Source organism: Alternaria metachromatica (assembly GCF_023757995.1).
Source record: "Alternaria metachromatica strain BMP 0045 chromosome Unknown scaffold_4, whole genome shotgun sequence".
In the NCBI taxonomy this organism is placed as follows: Eukaryota; Fungi; Ascomycota; class Dothideomycetes; order Pleosporales; family Pleosporaceae; genus Alternaria; species Alternaria metachromatica.
Genome location: NW_026055495.1, coordinates 574188 through 593761, shown reverse-complemented (window position 1 = coordinate 593761; position 19574 = coordinate 574188). Strand labels below are relative to the sequence as shown.

Below are 19574 nucleotides of genomic sequence, written 5' to 3'. Positions count from 1 at the left end.
ATCATAGTACCTTACCTTTGGTACACGATTAAGTTTACCAGCCCGTTCGGCAACATGGGTTACCATATGACTGGTTCCATAAAGAACTTATCGATTTGTTAACTTAGACATCGTGATATACTAAGGTTCGTCAAAAGTCCGAAGCAAGTCTGGGACTGAAATAGATATACTTCTGGGTCCCCTGCAGTATCGATTCCTACTGTACCATCATCATACCTTTGCATGTACGCTGCTGTATTGTCACATTATCAAAGAGTACCACTAGGAACAGTTGTGAAAGTATCATGTCGTGGTGGCGCCTTCCAAACAGAACGTCGTAATGCCAAGCATCTCGTCTTGAGCAACACCAACGCTAACAGGCAGGAACCACAACCTTGGATGTCTCGCAACATTAGCCGGTGCCTTCCTCGAATCACGCTCTCTCGCGGTGATATTTCAATTACACGAGCATGTGTGGTCCTCAATTTTCCCGTCTGGTGGGTCGGTCCTTCTTGCTAATGATGTATTACTGCGCAGAGCTGCGTCCCAATTAGGACTACTAATGCAGGACCCTGTCACCACATACCGTTCTCACGAATAAAATACTCCGCGGTGCTGAACACATGGGTCCGGACGCGGTACAATACAGTGGGTCCTTCTGTATTCAAGCACTTCATATGCAGACAGCAAGAGCTACCCCGCCCCAACGGATGACTGAGGATATTCGTGGACGAGGTGGCGGGGCACGTTGGAATATTTAAACCTCCCTTCTGACCTGCCCCTCTTCCTTTCTTTTTGCTACAACAGTCTAACTGTCTTTGCAAAGCTCAAGTTATTCAGTATCCGTACTCATCCACTGCTTCAAGGTACTCAAGAGCAATGGCTAACCCCCACGCAGATACTCGTCACGACCAAGTATGGCAGCCACGATGCAGAACATGTTCCGCACGTGGGCGTTGTCCTCAAGTCACATAGGTACTTTTACAGCTAAGTATACTGCATGAACCGGTGTTCGTTTCCAGCAGTGTCTGTCTCCCATACTGTCGTAGTCCTTCTACTTCAGTGCGGTAGTCGGGCCCTGCTGGATTCGTTCTGAGATTATACGGTTTCGAACTTGATCAGGATAATACCTGCGAAAAGGATCATGCTCTGCTCTGTCTCTCCCTGTGTGGAACAGACTTAACAATTCGCAGATTTCGACCCTTGAACCCATCTCACCATGTCTCCCCCGGCTGCCATTTTCGAAACTCCCGTTGCTAGCAACGACATGGGCATCAAGAAGGATCTCGCTGTCAAGGCTGCCTTCAACGGCCAGGCCAAGACTGTCGCTGAGCTCGAGAACAAGTGGGACAAGTTCACCTTCGCCCCTATCCGCGAGTCGCAGGTGTCTCGTGCAATGACCCGCCGCTACTTCAACGACCTTGACACCTATGCTGAGTCGGACATTGTCATCGTCGGTGCGGGTTCATGCGGTCTGTCTGCCGCTTACACGCTCGCCACCAAGCGTCCTGACCTCAAGATTGCCATTGTCGAAGCTGGCGTTGCTCCCGGTGGTGGTGCCTGGCTCGGTGGCCAGCTCTTCAGCGCCATGGTCATGCGCAAGCCTGCGGAGCTCTTCTTGAATGAGATCGGCGTCCCCTACGAGGACGAAGGTGACTTTGTCGTCGTCAAGCATGCCGCGCTCTTCACATCCACCTTGCTGTCCAAGGTCCTGCAGTTCCCCAACGTCAAGCTGTTCAACGCGACGGCTGTCGAGGACCTCATCACCCGTCCGGCTCCTACCTCCAGCGACCCCAACGCCGTCCGCATCGCTGGTGTTGTCACCAACTGGACTCTCGTCTCTATGCACCACGATGGTACGCTGCAGTCTTGCTTTCTTTTTCTCGGCTCTTACTAATTGTTTACAGACCAGTCTTGCATGGACCCGAACACCATCAATGCACCTCTTGTCATCTCAACCACCGGCCACGACGGCCCATTCGGCGCTTTCTCCGTCAAGCGCCTCGTGTCTATGCAGCAGATTGAGAAGCTCGGTGGCATGCGCGGCCTCGACATGCGCACTGCCGAAGATGCCATTGTCAAGCGCACCCGCGAGGTTGTGCCTGGTCTGATCGTCGGCGGCATGGAACTCAGCGAGGTTGATGGCGCCAACCGCATGGGACCTACCTTTGGCGCCATGGCTCTCAGCGGTGTCAAGGCAGCTGAGGAGGCCGTCGGTGTCTGGGATGAAAGGAACGCTCAGAACAAGGACGCTTAGATGGCATGATCGGCTTCGTCGGACAAAGAGAAGGCTGTCATTACCTAAATCCGTAAAGATCATCTGTACAATGAAATAAATCGCTCGCTCATTATCTGTTGTTGTTTTGACTCGGCTCCTCTCGAAACGTTAATGCTCTTGTTCTAGTGCAGCCCGCGCATCCGGCGCAACGGCCTATCACTTTGTCATGGCTGGCCCCGCTTGAGTGATTTACGGTGGTGTTGTCGCGCTTTATGACGTGGCAAAGAAGGAAGTTTCGGGCAGGCCATCTGATGTACAATGTGACGTGAAGATCAAAGCAGCCTTGCAATTGGAATAAGCGACACGTCCTGACCAGCTGTTCGCATTCATCTGGAAGCTTCGAGGGTGGATCGCCGTGCGCCCCTGGGGTAGCGGCAGTGCGGCATGTAAAGCGCACGGTTGCTCGGACACTGGTCTAGCGTGAACGGGGATGGCTGCCCGCCGTAAACAACTCTCATAACATATACAAACCACCCCGCCTCTACCGCTGCCGGATTATTTGCGACAAAGGGCCAATTTGCGCCCACAATGGAGAAAGAGACGTCGGACCTGCTCAAGGCACTCCAGAAGCCGTCGACCGATGTCCAGTCGCGCCTGGCCCTGTTCAGCACGCTCAAGTCGAGCATCAAGCACAACCGGGTCCCTGAAAGTTGTCAGGCTCCTATCTTCGAGTGCATCCGCATCGCCTGCACCGCCGCCACCTCGGCCGCGCTCGTGTCCACGGGCTTCTCGACGCTGAGCCACTTCATCAAGCGCCTGCAACTGCAGAAGGAGACGTCGATTCTTACGTCACAGTCGCCCATACTATGTTCCATCCTCGCCGACAAGTTGGGCGATGGGCGCGAAAGCCACCGCAGCGCCGCCTCGCAGATTCTGGCCGACCTGCACTACCTGTGCTCCATGGAAATTGACGCGCTGATACACGATGCCATCAAGAGCACAAACCCGCGCGCCAAAGAATCCGCCATGTTGTGGGTGGTCAAGGTTGGTCCCCCGTAGCGCATCGGGCAGGCGCGAAAATGTTCTAACGCTTGGGTGACGACAGATGAACAAGAGCGAAGGGCTCCCTTTCAAGAGCTACTCCAACCAGCTCGTGGCAAACTGCGAAGACGCGGATCCCGCCGTGCGCGACACGGCGAAGAAGGCGGTTGTGGAGCTCTTTGGGTACGTCCATTGGCGGATATGCTGCACCATGGTAGCAACTGACATCACGACAGACACGCTCCGGAACACGCCAAAGCCAACCTTAAGAAGCAGCTCGTGGCCCTGAATGTCCGGAAAGCCATTGCCACCTACATCACCTCCCACCTCGACGACGACGCCATGGCTAAGAGCGTGGATGTCGCGCCTGCCCAACCACCCGCCCCCGTCGCCCGACCCATCGTATCCAAACGCGCCCAGACGCTGCAACCCGACGTCGGCTTGGCAGAGAGCTTTGCGGATGAGCAGCCTCCCCCGGTCGAGGTTGTCGTCATGGACCCCATACACATCTACACACAGCGCGAGCTCGACGACGTGTTCCGCGACATGGCGCCCTGCTACGAAGGCAAGGAGAGCGAGGGCAATTGGCTGGCCAGAGATAAGAACTGCACAAAGTTGAGACGTATACTCAAGGGCAATGCGCCTCATGAGTTCCACGCAACTTTCATCGCCGGCATAAAATCGCTCCTAGACGGTATCCTCAAGGTCGCCAACTCGCTTCGAACAACCATGTCCACCAACGGCTGCCTGCTGGTTCAGGAGCTTGCAAAGACACTCGGCTCTGCAATCGACCCCTGGGTTGAGATTCTCCTGCAATCTTTCATCAAGATGTGTGGTGCTACGAAGAACATCGCAGCGCAGAACGGAGCCGTTACAGTAGACACCATTTTCCAGAGTGTGTCGTACAACAGTCGCGTATTGCAGCACGTAGCCATGGCCTCACAAGACAAGAACGTGCAACCCCGAACCCACTCTGCGACCTGGGCAAAGACCCTGATCAAGAGGCACACCTCGCACATCGAACACTCAGGAGGGCTGGAAACATTGGACACCTTGATCCGGAGAGGTGTCACGGACGCTAACCCCAAGGTGCGCGAGGCCTACCGAAGCGCCTACTGGACATACGCTTTGGTATGGCCTCAGAGGGCCGAGAAGTAAGTTTGACCATCTAGAAGCATAGTCAGTCACTAACACAGCATCCAGGATGTTCGATACGCTCGACAAGCGAGAAAAGACCGCACTCGAAAAGGACCCCAACAACCCGAACGGCTCAGCCCCCTCGTCCACGACGAGCGCAGCTTCGTTTTCGAAATCAATAGGCCCGGGTGCCTCGCGGAGTGCCCTGAAGGAGAAGATTGCTGAACAGAGGAGAGCAAAGCTAGCGGCCGCGAAAGGTGTCCCCGAACGCCCCAACTCTGCTGCTGCTAGTTATACACCAGTGCCAACGTCGCAATCGGCCAAGTCTCTGGGCGCGAGAACAACGTCGAATCTCTCCACGGCTTCTTCGGGCCCGGCGCGACCACCCTCTGCCATGTCCGGAGAGTCAACGAAGTCAGCGCTGAAGAACTCCACAGGTACCGGCTCCTTGATGTCGGGCACAGTCCGTCGTCCGGTCCGCCGACCAGAGTTGAACCGACCAGCGACCGCGGACCCATATGCTGTCCGACGACCAGGAAAGAGCACGCCCAACATGACCCCAGAGAAGACACCTGCTCCAACGGCGACCAAGAAGCCTGCTGTACCGAAGAGCAGCTCAAGGCCGCGTGCGCAAACACAGAACAGCCCGCAAGTTAGTCCGGCGCGGCCCAAATCAAGGATTGGCCAACCCATTGCCCATGGCAAGTCTCCTAGTGCGAGCTCTCGTCGCGAGAGCCCGGCTGTGAGCCCAGCAAAAGAGGAGGACCTATCGATGGTGAAGCCTTGGGTTCGATCACAAAGCCAGCATGACGCAGGTACCATACCATTTCGACAAAGGAATGGTCTGGGTGGAAGTGTAGCTGGAGACGATGAGGCTGTGGATGTGGGAGATGAAGACAACTTTACCATGGTCATTCCTAACCTTGCGAAACCGACGACGCAATCCACACATGATACGCCACCGAAGCCGAGAAAGTCCATCGGTCGACTGCCGATACCCAGCCCTCGTGCTGCAGCGCTAAGAAGTCCAAAGTCTATGGGCCATCTAGACAGCGCTAGCCTACGGTCTTCGACACGCAGCCCGCGCCTGAGGTCACCAGATCGGCCAAGCACTCGCGGTACCGACGCCGGAGACGAAGTGCAAGTGTTTGAGGATCCATTTGTTGGCGAAGTGCACACACCTGTCGAGAATGGATCAGAAAAACCGGTTCTCGAGGAGCTTCCCATTAACGAGAAGAGCAACGAGCGCCGCCAAAGTACTGGAAGCATGACAAGCGATGTCATGATGGGTAACGATAACGAAGAGCGCCCTCGCGGCCACCACAAGACGAACAGCACAGGAAGTGTTCTGCACACGCAAAGCTACGAGACAAACGATGCTGAAGTGCTGAAGAACCGACAGCTGCTCACAAGCGGCATCAAAAAGATTGAAGGACGCACAGTCGAAGCCCACATGTTCCGCCGCATGCAGGACATGGTCAAGTCGAACCAAGAAATCTGGGGACCGAATGACGAGAACTTTGGCAGGCTATTACTGGCATGTCTGGATTTCCTTGAGGCACCCGTCCACGAGTTGAAGGCGCCTCAGATGAAAGCTGTCAATCTCAAGGTACAGGCTCTAGCAACAATTCGCGCGTTGCTATCCCTCTACCGTAAGGAGACTTCAAAGTACTACTCTCGCGTTCTTCGCACGATCCTACAGACAAAGGCACAGTACGAAAGCACATCACACATTGCCATTGACCTTGAAGCGACCGCAGACGAGATCGTCAAGTACGGTCAGACTCTAGACTGCCTTAACACCGTCCTCGCGATGATTGAGGACACGCCCGCATCCACTCCAACATCCTCGCCAAACTCCAAGTCTTCGGTCTCATCCCAACCAGGCCAAGCGTCAACCCGGTCCACGACCATGGCTTTGACCACCCTTGCATCCCTCGTCCAGATGAGCGGCGCTAAAAACGTCACACTGTCCGCCGAACAGACTGCGCGTCTAGGCAGACTAGCCGTACGCTGCATGGACGACCAAGACGCCGACGTGCGCAAAGCAGACATTGAGTTCTGCATCGCCCTCCACGAACGCATCAATGGCTCCGACGGCGCAAAGGAAGACGGCGGCTTTTGGAAAGCCGTTGCCGGCGCGAGGGAACAGCACTTGAACCTCTTGACATACTACCTTGCCAAGAAGGCTAAGGCCTAGGTGGCTGTCCTTCCTTTGCGATTGAAGCGTTTGGCTTGATCGAGCCTGCACAGTTGGCGCTCTGTATTAGCACTTGGAATGTCTCGTTTGTTGGAACTGATTGGTGGTTGGGAACATGGGCATCTCCTATGTCACTCATTCATCTTGGTCTGGCGTTTGACCTTTTGTGGCTTTGTTTTCCTTGAAGGCGTTTTGAGAAAAGCGGGATCGCTCCGGTAGTCAGTCACTTTTCATCAACGTCTTGATTCGTTACTTTCTAGCCTTGTTCTTTGTGGGGCAGTAGGGTCTAGGGCTGGGAATTGGTAGTTGAGATATGTAATTCTATGCAACTTTTTCTTCTTCTTAGATGTATGGTTATGCTTGGTTGGGTGATACTCAGTCGTGTTGATGCAACATGAAAGGACGCCTTTTGCGGAGGTTGCAGCTGGTGTCAGGCTGTGTAGAAAGGATATACGGGTGTACAACATGCTTGAAAGTTGGGGTTTAAACAATAGTGCTACAACTACGGCGTCTACTTCAGCCCGTTTTGATCTCGTTACTTGAGTATGCAGGCTAGAACAATAGTGTGTAGCTTTGGGGTGCGGGCTTATGTCATGCGTGGGTGGTTTGATGTTAATTGATCCTTAGATTTTTTGCACTGCTCTTTGGTGCAACACAGCGCAAGGTTTTAAAGCACGAGGCCTATTTTAGCCGTAAGAATATTCATTAGGCTCGAGCGCGATAGCAAAAATAAGTCGATGGCATCACTTGGGCAGCGCCTGCCACCCCGGTTTCTGAGGCTAGCGCATGACGCGTACCTAGGTACCCACTTCGGACGCGTCGAGCTCACTTGGGCAGGGACGCGCCGTTTCCCTCATCACCAGCACCGCACAACCTTCAGTCTAACACCAGCTCCAACGGAATTGATGTACGCTCAGACGCAGGGTTGACCCGAATGTATCGATTATCAAGTCTTTACGGCATGATGGAGATGGCTCATCTTCGTGGTCTCGTGCTCGATGTAGGCGCCAGTAACGCTAACGTCATTCTCTGGACGATACGTGCCTAGGCCCTCCAGCGGTGCGTACTTCTCGCACAAGTACAACATGTCGTTGTAAGCTCTGGATTTCATCAGCTCGATTCTACACTCCTCCAGATGAATACTCACGTGGCTCTCGAAATACTACCCGGATGGCCTGCGGAATCGTTCAGATATATATGGATACTGTATAGTCGATTTCGATCGTCCCACTCATCTACAGGCTCGGACGGCTCGATATGGCGCTGATACAATCGCATGTATATCGGAGAATTGAAGTGACAGGCCCAAGACGCTCTCCAGGTGCCGAACTCCATCTCATTATGGGCATAAATACACCCGGGGTCGAACAGGATCGTGTCGCCAGTTTCCATGTCGATGCCAACATTCTGTTCCCACAAATCACCGTGGATCAACACTGGCTCGATATTTCGACCATCCGACTGGAGAGCACCTAGGAGTCTTGGAATAACGATAGCGATTACCTGCTTGCAGGCAGCATCGAACTCTGGCCAAGGACCGTTGGTCTCGTTGTCATATTTGATCACATCGTTGAGCAAATTGGTAAAACACGCCGCCCAGGTCTTCTCCCATTTCGTCGTGCGTACAAACTTGCCACACACTGTTGGTACGTCGAATCCGAACATGCCATTTGGAGATTTCCCTTCAATGTGCATTTTGGAAACTCTCTCCACAAGGCTTGCCGGTTCTGGGGCTGGCACCAGGTCCATGTCGTGGTGGTTCCCAAGGAAGAAATAGACTTGGGTGCTACCATCTAGATACTTCCCCCATCCTGTCGCTCGAGGAACCAGACCTGGAACTATCTTGTTGATAGCGCATGCAGATTCGTACTCGCCTTCGACAAGAGCCTTTGAGCCCTGGCCGGTGGCGCACTTTGTGTTGCAACGATATGTCAGCAAGTACAAATACCTTCTACTCTACCACGACATACTTTGAGGAAAAAGGTCTTTGAGCTTTGGTCCGGGAGTATCACGTCAATCTTTGCTGTCTTCGTCCAGGCAGAAACACCGCAAGGCTCTGCAGATATGATCCTGGTACCGACAGGCATAGCTAATTCGTAGTGCTTAGTGTACGAAGTTTGACGTCGGGGTTGTAGGAACGACTACCTCTGGTTACAGCCCGGTGAATGCGGAACGTCCCTCCTATTTCGGTTTCCCATTCTAATGCGTTCATCATGGCGGATATGAAAGACTAGCACACGACTACGGGTAGGGGACCCCGCACTTATGATATGTCGGCTCTCGAATGGCAGAGGGAACAGCTGATGGAAGCCTTGTATGCGGGTACGTTATCTTTTGCTTACGTTGGATGCTGAGATGGTGGCACGAGAGCAGCTTCGGTGTTCACCGCACGTAAGATGATTCGCGGGTCGGCAGCCACGAGCGGGACGTCGCTCCCGCCCTTAATCATTATCCATGATCCGCCTCCCTTCCGGTTCCAAGAGACGCCACATTACAGGCATCCATCAGATGGACACCAGGACTGCGCCCTAATTAACAGGGCTGCGCGACTATGATTAGCTGGGTTGGCACTCCCAGACGAACAAACACTACCCCGCATGCGGCCCCCAACTTGAACGGCGACTAAGATCCATGCCACACACGACCGGTCAGGACTTTGAGGCTTAGATATCGCCACGCAAGCAAAGTATCTCTAACCATGAATGTCCCGTGTCCAGAGACGGCCTCTCAGCACGTTCGCGAGAACCTTTCCCCAGTATGGTAAGTGCTATTGAGGAAATACACAGATCGCAGTCTTAATACTCCTTTAGGCTTCGAATACCTTGAATTTCCTAAGAGGTGCGAGCAGAAGAATTCGGCGAAGAGAAACAGGCGTTGTCGACCCGTTGCTCCTTCCAGATCAGGGAGACGATGTTCGCTCCTCGAACACTCCTTCGCCATCTCAAATGTCCACATCTCCAACTCACATGGACCCTGGAGCTCTGGGACTAAACGTAGTATATACACCAGACAACGGACATAAAGCCGACATAGTCTTCATACATGGGCTTGGTGGAAGTAGCCGTATGACTTGGTCGAAACACAAAAGCCCTGGACTCTTCTGGCCTTTGACTTTCCTACCACTCGAGCCAGATATCTGCCTCGCGAGGATTCTGAGCTTTGGCTACGATGCGGATTTCACGAACGGCAGCAATGCCACCAACGTGATACTGGACTTCGCCAAAACTCTACTGTACAATCTCAAGTATTACACGGATGACAAGAGCGAAAATCTGAACATGGGTCAAGTGAGGCAATGTTATTGTGGCCTTTTGCTTTTGCTAAACCGAATTTCAGGTACCTTTGCTGTTCGTAGTCCACAGCATGGGCGGTCTAATCGTCAAAGAGGTAACATCACTCATCAGTTGCACGTACCTTGCTCACACTTTCCAGGCCTACATGCAGGGTCAAAACGATCCAGAATACGAAAACATAGTGAAAGCCATTTCAGCAATCATCTTCCTCTCGACCCCACATCGTGGCACCAATTTGGCCAACGTGCTCAACCGAATATTACAGTCGACTCCCGTAACAAATTCCAAGCCTTTCATTTCTGAGCTGACGCGGAATTCGTCCACGTTACAGAAGCTGAATGAACAGTTTCGTCACATTGCACCAAAGCTAAAGATCGTTTCCTTCTACGAGACACAGCCGACTTCGATCGGGCCCAAGAGTGCGCGAGCGCGAGTGGTGAGTGACCTAGTTGCATATGTACAACTTTAGCTTCACTGCTAACATGCGAAGATGGTGCTAGAAAGGGATTCGTCGCTGCTCGGATATCCTGGAGAGACATCCAACCCTCTGAACGCAGACCACCACGGTGTCTGCAAGTATGAGAGCCCTCACGACCCGAACTATATCACAGTGAGGAACGTTCTCAAGTCACTCGTCAGCAAGTCAATATCGAAGAGTCAATCTGGAAGCCAGAGCGCACCAAGAAGGAGACGATCAAGGGATCTCAAAGCCATATTAGCTATCGCCGAGTTTCCCAACACTGACTACATCTTCTTCCGGGACCAATGGGTGCAGGGTACTAACCAATGGATTCATGAAGAACAGCGCTTCTTGGATTGGCTCAGTCCTCACATATCCTCTCATCAGATACTTTGGCTGAAGGGGGCCGCGGCACGAGGAAAGTCGGTCCTAAGTTCGTTTATCATCAACAGCCTGATCGAGCGCGATTTCTGCTGTCAGTACTTTTTCGTGCGGTTCGCAGATAGAAGAAAGCGCACTCTGAGCTTTCTCCTACGTTCAATCGCTTATCAGATTGCACAACAATTACCTGAATTTCTGCAAAAGATAGCGGAGGTGGAAAGCGAAGCTGTCGACTTTGAGGCTGCAAACCCGAGGACGATCTGGGATCGGATATTCAGATCCATATTGTTCAAGCTCGGTCCCGGGAAAACACTTCACTGGGTCATCGATGGCCTTGACGAAGCTGATAATCCCAAAGCCCTGATAGACCTGCTCTCTGACATTGCTGGTTCTGCGACACCTATCCGGGTCCTTTTGGTCAGTCGCGACACTACAGAGATAGCTGCTGGTCTGGAGCATACACCAAACACAATTTTCCAACAGACGATCACCATCGAGGGCCATGTGGATGACTTACGTTGCTACGTTGACCGAGAACTCATCTTGCCTGGTAGCAAGGGCTTTAGGGATGATATCATTCAGCGTATCTTGCACGAAGCGCAAGACAACTTTCTCGTAAGTTTGATATTCAGTACCATGCTATGAAGTTGCTAACCTCTCAGTGGGTACGACTCGCTGTAGAAAAGATCAACTCGTGTCATACGCTCTCCGCCGTTGAGCAAGCTTTTCACGAATTTCCCCGTGGAATGGAAGCAATCTATGACCGGATGGCTGTTACCATCGCCGAGCACCAATCATCTGCTGACACCGCCCTAGCGTCAGCCGTTCTTCAGTGTGTCACATGTGCGTTCCGCGCCCTCACAATAGAGGAGCTCTTGCAGGCACTAGAAGGTGACACACATGAGTTTCTAGACATTCAAGAGTCCATCAAGAACGTCTGTAGCGGCTTTGTGGTCATTGACAATGATGGCAACGTCGCGATGATCCATGAAACGGCTCGAGAGTATCTGCTTGGCGCTGTCCGCCGACCTTTCCAAGTAGATCGACGTCAGGCACATGAGCAGTTGTTCTTAAGCTGCATGCGATATCTCATGTCTAGCGGCCTTCGATCAGAGGTTACTCATGATATACCGGACTTTGCAAGCTACAGCTCGAACTGGTGGTCATCTCATTTGGTAGCAGTGCCAGCCGGTAGTGAAGCCGTGGCTAGTGTTATAAACAAATTCCTGACAGGCCACTGTGTACTGACGTGGATACATATCCTAGCAAGTGAACTTCGACTTCGCATACTCATTCAGGCGTCGAAAAATCTGCTCGGCTATGTCAACAAGAGGAAATCTCAGCTTCCAGCCAATATCGGAAGAAGTGACGTAGTGGAACTGGAGCTGGCCGAAACCTGGGCAGTGGACTTTGTCAAAATCATTGGCAAGTTCGGCGCCATCCTGCGACGCAACCCCCCTACAATACACAAAACCATTGCTTCTTTCTGTCCGCACAACTCAGCTATCTATCAGCAGTTTGGTAGAACAGAGCAAAGGAGTCTGATGATTTCCGGGATTTCGACACAGACATGGGACGACTCTCTCGCACGACTATCATTCGGGTTTGGTACCTATGCCTCCTCTATATCGACTGCGGGAAATTATGTCGCTGTACTGGCCGCCTCGGGGAAAGCGTCTTTGTTCGACACCTCCCTCTTTGAGGAGACAGCAACGAGTCCCATCAGACACGATGAACGTACATACATGATGAAACTGAACTCTTCCGGGACATCGATCGTCACATACGGCTACAGGACTACAAAGATCTGGGAAATCTCCACTGGAGAATGTGTAGCGACAGTACCGAACCCTGCAACACGAACGCGGCCACTTGTGATCGCCTTTGTGAACAATAACAGAACGTTGTTAGTTGGGTCGGACGATAAGCAGCTACGTTCGCTTGAGATCAACGAGCAATCGCCGACTTGGAATGTTGTCGCGAATTTCGAGGAAGAGGAACTCAAAGGTCACTTCTTGAACGCCGCAAGCTACATGGCACTTAGCGGTGACGGCAGTTTGATCGCAATTGCATACCGTGGTCATCCGTTATCCGCTTGGGAAGTGGAAGGCCCTTATCACATTGGCCACTGCTGGCGTGCCCGGAAAGAAGTTGCAAGAGGCGAAGTCGCTGCAGCAGAGTGGCTCCCGCATCCTCCGCAAGTCCTGGGATTATACAATGACGGGGTAGTCTTTAGGTGGGATCCATATGGAGGCGAGCCCGAAGAGATCTTCACAGGCGCTTCAGTACTAACCGTTAGCGGAGACGGAAACCTATTCGCAACGGGTGATGTACGGGGTGCGATCAAGATATATACCACCAACACCTTTCACCTCATTTACCAGCTTGCGTCTCAAGACGCCATCCTCGGCTTGGCGTTCAGCGCTGATCACAGACGTATCTACGACGTGCGAGGCTACTACGGAAACACCTGGGAACCTGCAGCACTAGTGCGATATGCAGAGAGTGCAATAAAAGGAACGGATACTGAAGGCGAGTCGGAAAGCTCGTCGCAAGAGTCAATAACGCCTGTCCATACATCCCGGAGGATAGATGCGATCACCGTACTCGCGGCTTCGCCAAACGGTCAGTACTATTGCTACGGTACTGAAAGTGGACGCGTAATGCTATGCAACACGAAAGAAGTCGAGGCGACAGAACTGCATACCTCTAAAGGCTTTTTGAGCATTGAGCAGGTGGCCTGGAGCTATGATGGCCGTTACATATGTTATGCCGACTCGGGCAAGAAGATTTTCGCCATGGCTATGAACATGAATGCGTCAGGCAGTGACGGCGTTGTGCACCATCAATTCGAAGTCTCACTCAAGACCCTCACGGACGGTTCTATACAGCAGCTCCTGTTCCAGCCAGACTCGAGCCATCTGTTCGTAGCTACATCAGCCACGCTCTGCACAATCTCACTCGAGTCAGCCTCGGTAGTGCGCTCAGTACCCGCGCCCGAACATGACCACAAGTGGATCGCACATCCTCAAGACCCAGCGCTGATCTTTGGCTTCGGTCAAAACTCAGTCGTGATACTATCATGGGACTTGAACGATCGTGCCACGTATCGTATCGAGAGATCACTTGAGCCAGATACCTCAGCCCTATCAGATCAAGAAGCTGCGGCAAGGACCGTGGAGCGCATATTGGTTACGTCGGACAAGCAACACATCCTCGTTCAGATGTCGCGAAGCAACAGGTCCAAGCTAAAAGAGTTCCTCTACTTCACGACGTCATCCCTTTCAACAAGTGCGAGCGTCGAGACTCAACCAGACGTGGCCAGCGACCATCGACACATAGTGGTTCCCATATTCCTCCCAGAAGAAATGGCTTCTCAAATCGGCTTAGCACTGTCCTTCCTCAAACGCGATCGATTACTCTTCTTGTCACGGACTTTCTCTATCTGTTCCTGGGAAATTCTGTCGGACGCTAAACTCGCGCAACCATCACAGGTCACGAATCAACAAAACCATGAGAGGAAAGGATTCTCCGAGATATTCGCATTGCCAGCAGACTGGGTTAGTAAAGACTGTCTCGAGTTATGTATGATTTGGCTTCAAGAAAGATCTCTTTTGTGCCCGCGGAATGGAGAGGTCGCAGTGGTGAGATGCTCAAGCTTCATTTGAGCATATACGGTTGGTCATGTAAAGAGCCCTACAGACTACGTAGATGCTTCTGTCGCCATGCAGTTCCTTTGTAGTAATCAACGAGAAACAAGCATTGAGCAATCAGGCATAGCCCGCCCATGAATGTGAATGTTCCGCCTACACCCATTGAGTTTATCATGGGCTGCAGAAACGATACTGTGACTGCTGCTAAGGCGCACCGGACTATATTGCTAGATGCTTGTGCAACTACCGGTGCTTGATTGTTCTTGTCTACGAGGAGCGTGTTGTATACCTGCGAGATCTTCAGCTCTCAAACTCCATATGAAGGATTCTCAGGGAGGAACTGACGCTGAAGTCTAGCTGCATAACGAACCCTGTTGCAAACTGCAGGACGAGTGATATGGCCATTGGCTTTAGTGTTTGAGCATCAGCACAACTAGAGCTCGGAGATACGACGCACCTTTTGGTAATGTAACACCCACCCGTAGGTTACAATGGACGCAATAGTTATGAACATGGGTATCCAGATGACCTGCAGCCGAGCTTTCTCGACAGAAAAGCTGTCCAAGTCGTCTCCAGCGACCTTATCCGTGGACAAGCCTTGCGTGGTTCGCGCTTTGCGCCAAGCTCGATTTAGAAGCCGGCCAGACACCAAAGTGGATGCAGCTCCGCCGACACCAAAGGGAAGGTAAATAAGTCCGGCCTGGAGCTGATCTAGATGATACACGTCGACGAATAAGGTTGAAAGTGAAGCATTGATGCAGGTGTGTACAACGTAAAGCAGTCCGCAAGCCAAGATGATAACCGCGTTATCTAAACGTCGAAGTATCATGAGCGACTTCAGGGGATTAGGCATACGCCAGACTCGTGTAAGCTCAATATCAGTGGTATTCCAATGACGCATAATAAGCGGAGGTGGCAGCAGAGGCTTCGTCGGTCGGATTGATCCATTTCCCACGATATCTCGGGACGTCTCCGGTAAGCACAGCAACATAGCTGCGAGGCAAGATCCCGATACGATGCACAGGAACCAAAAGATCCAAGGCCAGCCAGCCACCGACGTAAGGCTACCGCCAATGACTGGTCCAATGCTAGGTGCTGTTGTTACACTGACAACTATGAGCAATTCTGTGCCTTGATGTCGGAAGGGAAGACGAACGCGAAAGACACCAGCGCAGCGAAAGAGCCTCTTTCCGCGGGAGACGCGATGTCAACGACAACACCATATGCTATCGAAAACGTACCTATCAGTGTTAATAGGCAGCCTCAACGACTGCAATAACACATACCGGAGATAGCCAAAGCCTGCAACGCCCGTAGGGCAAGAAGCGCCGGATACGTCTTCGACAACGCAATAGCAAGGTTCGCGATGAAATACACGGTCAAAGTGACAGCATACACTGGCCGCCGTCCAAGTATCTCTGCTGCATCAGCCACCAGCATAGGAGAGAAAGTGGCGACCGCCATGTACGTCGTCACGGTCAGGTCGATTTTGTTAACAGACACTCCCAACTCTTTCGATAGCGTAGGAATGGCTGGAAAGTAGATGAAACTGCTCAGCGTGGAGAACCACGCTGCGTATGATGCTAGTGCGACGATGCACCATTTTTCGGCTTTGGTGAAGACGGAGTAGCGCTCGGTAGTTTCGGTGGTGATGTCGCGACTGCTATCGGCGGCAACCTTTGCGCTGGACATATCCTTTTGGTGGAGCGAGTTGTTGAGAGGTATCAACTGCCGCTTCTGGTATTCGGGCTGGTGCTCAAGATTGGGGTACGAGGCGTTGTGACGTAGCGGCAGGCCCCAGGCGGCGTGGTACACATGCGTTTACCCCTCGCCTCGATCGCTGCCAATGAGATAGCATTCTAGTACACAGAAGCCGATCTTCTCGACATTGACGTGGTCTGGTAATGGTTTCTGCTCGAGCATTACTCGTTGCGGTTCGATGCTGGCTGTCTGCCGCTAGCACTGTTTATCCCTTCTTTATAGTACCCCTATCGTCTAGTTCAACGGCTCCAGATGCAGTCCATGTGATCTCACGATCATTTACTGCCTACAAATCGCGCATGAGAGGGCAAAGCGTCGAGGATGGATGCATGCAACGAAGCCATACTTTTCCATCGAGGCGGAAAAAACCTGTGCACTAGGCCCTGGAGCCTACATCGGCGTTAGGTCATCTGCTTTGCATGTTTGCATCTCCATGTGGGTTGCAGACCTGTCCAAGATTTTTCGGGGTATTAGGCATCCGTACACAGTATTCAGTAGTCGTACCTGCCGCTACACATAGCTTCCGCAACGACATCATCTTGGCATCTGGAAGCGATCTCCATACCGAGTTTACGGAAGCCTTGAAAGAGGAAGCAGCCATAGTTAGCAAGGAAAACTATTCACTCTGCATCTTCATTTTCGCACATGCCGATTTCAAGGACTTTGGCTTCGACCTCTGTTCATTTTGTCATAACGTCGGCATGGCTGGATTGCAACTAAAGCCCTCATCCAACCCCGGCTCTGCAGTAAACCTTGCCCTGTAGCTGTACCTATGTCTTAAACTACAAGCTCCTCTCCTACCTGCATCATCCAGCACTGTTACTGTCCAGTAGAACACAGATACCCTCTCCAACCCACCCCATCAGTCCCATGCACCCATCTCAGCACATCGCCACCCCACACATCACCCTCACCCGCACAAACCCGCACATCAGGATATACATTTATCATCTATTCGTTACACAATCATAATACCTATTCATAACATACCCACACGCTCAAACATACAAATGTCACTCGAGGCCCACAACAGCCATAGCCAGAGAGCAAAAGTAAACAAGCGTAATCGAGCAGAGCTCATACAAGAAAGGGAGCCAAGCGATATCAATACAACCTCCCAAAGCATCCGAGGCATGAACAACATATGCGTCCGGTGTGGAGATTGGTGGCTGACAGTAACAATGTGGACATACGTGCAGTGGGGTATCTCAACGCCAGCCATGCAATGCGATCGTCGAGCCGTAAGAATAGTGTTGAAGAGAGGGTGGGGGGTGAATTCTCATTTGGAAATTTCTCTCGTTATCTCGCTGGATACGCGGGGTACGGTCCGTGTTGGTGATGGTGGGGCGGTGCGGGCATCGATGGCTGGTACATGGCGCGTTTGTCTTGTGGTGGGTATGCTTCGAACATGACGCGTCGTTGAGGTGCTTCGGCTCTGAGTTGACTTGGTGCTGGTTGACCGCCGGGTGGGAAGCGCTGAGAGTTGTTGGGACTGCTCATGAAGAGGAGTGTGTCGACGGCGTCCTTCTCGGCTTGCTGGCTGGGCATGCGAAGGATGCCTGCTCGAGGAGTGGCTGGTGATCGTGGACCTGCGCCAACATCACTGTAGTGTTTCCTTTGGCTGGCGCCGAGAAGCGGAGGGGGCACATGCGAGACGCTGGAGCGTCGTCTTCGCCCACTCTGGAAGGTTGGGGCTGGTGCGAGGCCATAGCCGTGTTGTGCGCCAGTGATGGATATGAGGTTTGCTGCGGCATTCATGGCGGGGCGGGTACCTGGTCGCCAGTAGGCTGACAGACGTTAGCATGATCAGAGGAAATCTTGGGGGCTGACTAACAAGCTGGAGTCCCTGCAAGTGAGTGGGTTGGATCAGAAGCCGGGGACATGATCATCTGGTCTGAGATGTCAGAGACGCCGCTCGGTCTTCTTTGGCGATCGACGGTAGCAGGTGATTCGAATGCTAGATGGTCAGTCCTCCCAGGAGCAGAGTTGGGCGAACCACGCTGTGACTGGCTCTCTTCCAGCTCATCGAGTGACTGCTTCTCCCAGCCGTTCTGGACTTTGACCATGGCGTAGGAAAGACGCGTCTTGAGCTGTGCGGATAGCTGTGTTCGCGTTAGCGGACTGTAAGCATGGCCTGGAGCTATACTACGCACCTCTCCAATGCGGCCTGAGTGTGTATCCATGCTCTTGTTCCTCTTGTGTGAATGGGTGGGCGCCGATGGAGTTTCAGGCGCTAACCCAGCGCTCTTGAGAGATCCATCTACAGTCCTCTTGGAGCTCTTTGCGGGGGACTCCAGTGGCATGGGACCAGCTGCTGTGTCACCGGTCTGGAGCGCGTTGGCAGCAGCGGTATCGATGCGTGGTGCCGCTCGCACCTGCCCACCCGTACTCTGACTTGACGATTCCGTCATTGGGGCCTCGGTAGGTTTACTTTGGCTCGCTGCATTGGTCGAGGACGGGGTGGTGAGGTCGGTCTCGGTAGTGGTGGCCGTAGAGAGGTTGCTCGACGAAGAGGGAAGTGCCGGTGCCGAGAAGGTACTAGACACAGCAGACTGGACTGATTCCTGCGAGGCCTGGGGCTCTGCGTTGTTTACGGCAGCAATAGTTGCTGTGTGGGTGGCCTGGGCGTGTTCTGCTGGTGCAATGGCAGCGTGAGTACCGGGGTAATTAAGTCGGCTTGGGGGGAACGCGACTTACGCATCATGGTTTCGCGGGCGTGGCGGCGGGGTAGGAGGCAACTAGCGACTCGCGCTGTGAGTGCAATTCACAGTCAAAGTGGAAGCAGCTGCGCCGAAAATACAGATGCAGGTAAGGATGTCAGGGTAGCAAACGTCCCAATGGCGGGTCTCGGTGGGAGTTGGATGGTCGGAGACGTGTCGTAGCAGCACCGTGGACCGTGTTCGTGCGCAGCACGCGAGATAGCGGGAAGACGCGCGAACGGGCGGGAGCAGTTCCTTGTTGGGCACCGCGGAACAGCTCGCAAAGGGCGCGCAGGATATGGCAGGAGGTGTCAGGGATGCTGTGAGGCTCTTGCGTCGCGTCTCGGTGTGGTGGAAGAGGGCAGAGCCGGGCGCATGCTCGTCTGCAAGAGCCTGAAGCCGCTTGTGAGCCGCGCAGTCACATGGTGCCAGCCGACGCGTCCACGTCCGGGTAGCTCTAGCGGTGGCAATCCACTTCCCAACGAGCGAACGATTCCGACTTTCGCGGCAAGAGCGCGTCCATGCCATCTGCACGGAAACGCCTGGTCTGAGCAGAGTTTTCTGGCTCGACACCTGCATCAAACACCCGCGCCCACGTCATGCTCTCGTCTGAGGTAGCATCCGTGGTACCAGTTGCAGAAGAGGCAATCCACCTGCATCAGCGCTCCATCCTATAGTCGAGCCGCGTGCAACATGGTCGCTGATGCCGCGCTAGTCAATCACGCGACATGCCGTTGTTGAAAGAGGTGTCG

General features: G+C 53.0%; 4 protein-coding genes across 4 annotated transcripts; 3 read left to right on the top strand and 1 right to left on the bottom strand.

Annotated features, from left to right (window-relative positions):
• Positions 1–1198: 1198 nt before the first annotated feature.
• J4E83_002558 (uncharacterized protein) lies at positions 1199–2236 on the top strand (the record flags this gene model as incomplete). The annotated part of the gene is made up of 2 exons (XM_049329503.1): positions 1199–1835; positions 1887–2236. 2 exons carry the CDS (start codon positions 1199–1201, stop codon positions 2234–2236), a joined length of 987 nt encoding a protein of 328 aa, XP_049191182.1.
• A 549-nt stretch (positions 2237–2785) lies between these two features.
• Positions 2786–6575, top strand: STU1 (suppressor of tub2 mutation; the record flags this gene model as incomplete). The annotated part of the gene is made up of 4 exons (XM_049329502.1): positions 2786–3241; positions 3303–3421; positions 3475–4392; positions 4442–6575. The coding sequence occupies 4 exons, from the start codon at positions 2786–2788 to the stop codon at positions 6573–6575; spliced, it is 3627 nt and encodes a 1208-aa protein (XP_049191181.1).
• Positions 6576–9541: 2966 nt separating this feature from the next.
• J4E83_002556 (uncharacterized protein) lies at positions 9542–14377 on the top strand (the record flags this gene model as incomplete). Its single annotated transcript, XM_049329501.1, has 4 exons — positions 9542–9862; positions 9912–10304; positions 10359–11324; positions 11372–14377. 4 exons carry the CDS (start codon positions 9542–9544, stop codon positions 14375–14377), a joined length of 4686 nt encoding a protein of 1561 aa, XP_049191180.1.
• A 3045-nt stretch (positions 14378–17422) lies between these two features.
• J4E83_002555 (uncharacterized protein) lies at positions 17423–18827 on the bottom strand (the record flags this gene model as incomplete). Its single annotated transcript, XM_049329500.1, has 4 exons — positions 17423–17910; positions 17958–18225; positions 18277–18758; positions 18821–18827. 4 exons carry the CDS (start codon positions 18825–18827, stop codon positions 17423–17425), a joined length of 1245 nt encoding a protein of 414 aa, XP_049191179.1.
• Between the last annotated feature and the right edge of the window lie 747 nt (positions 18828–19574).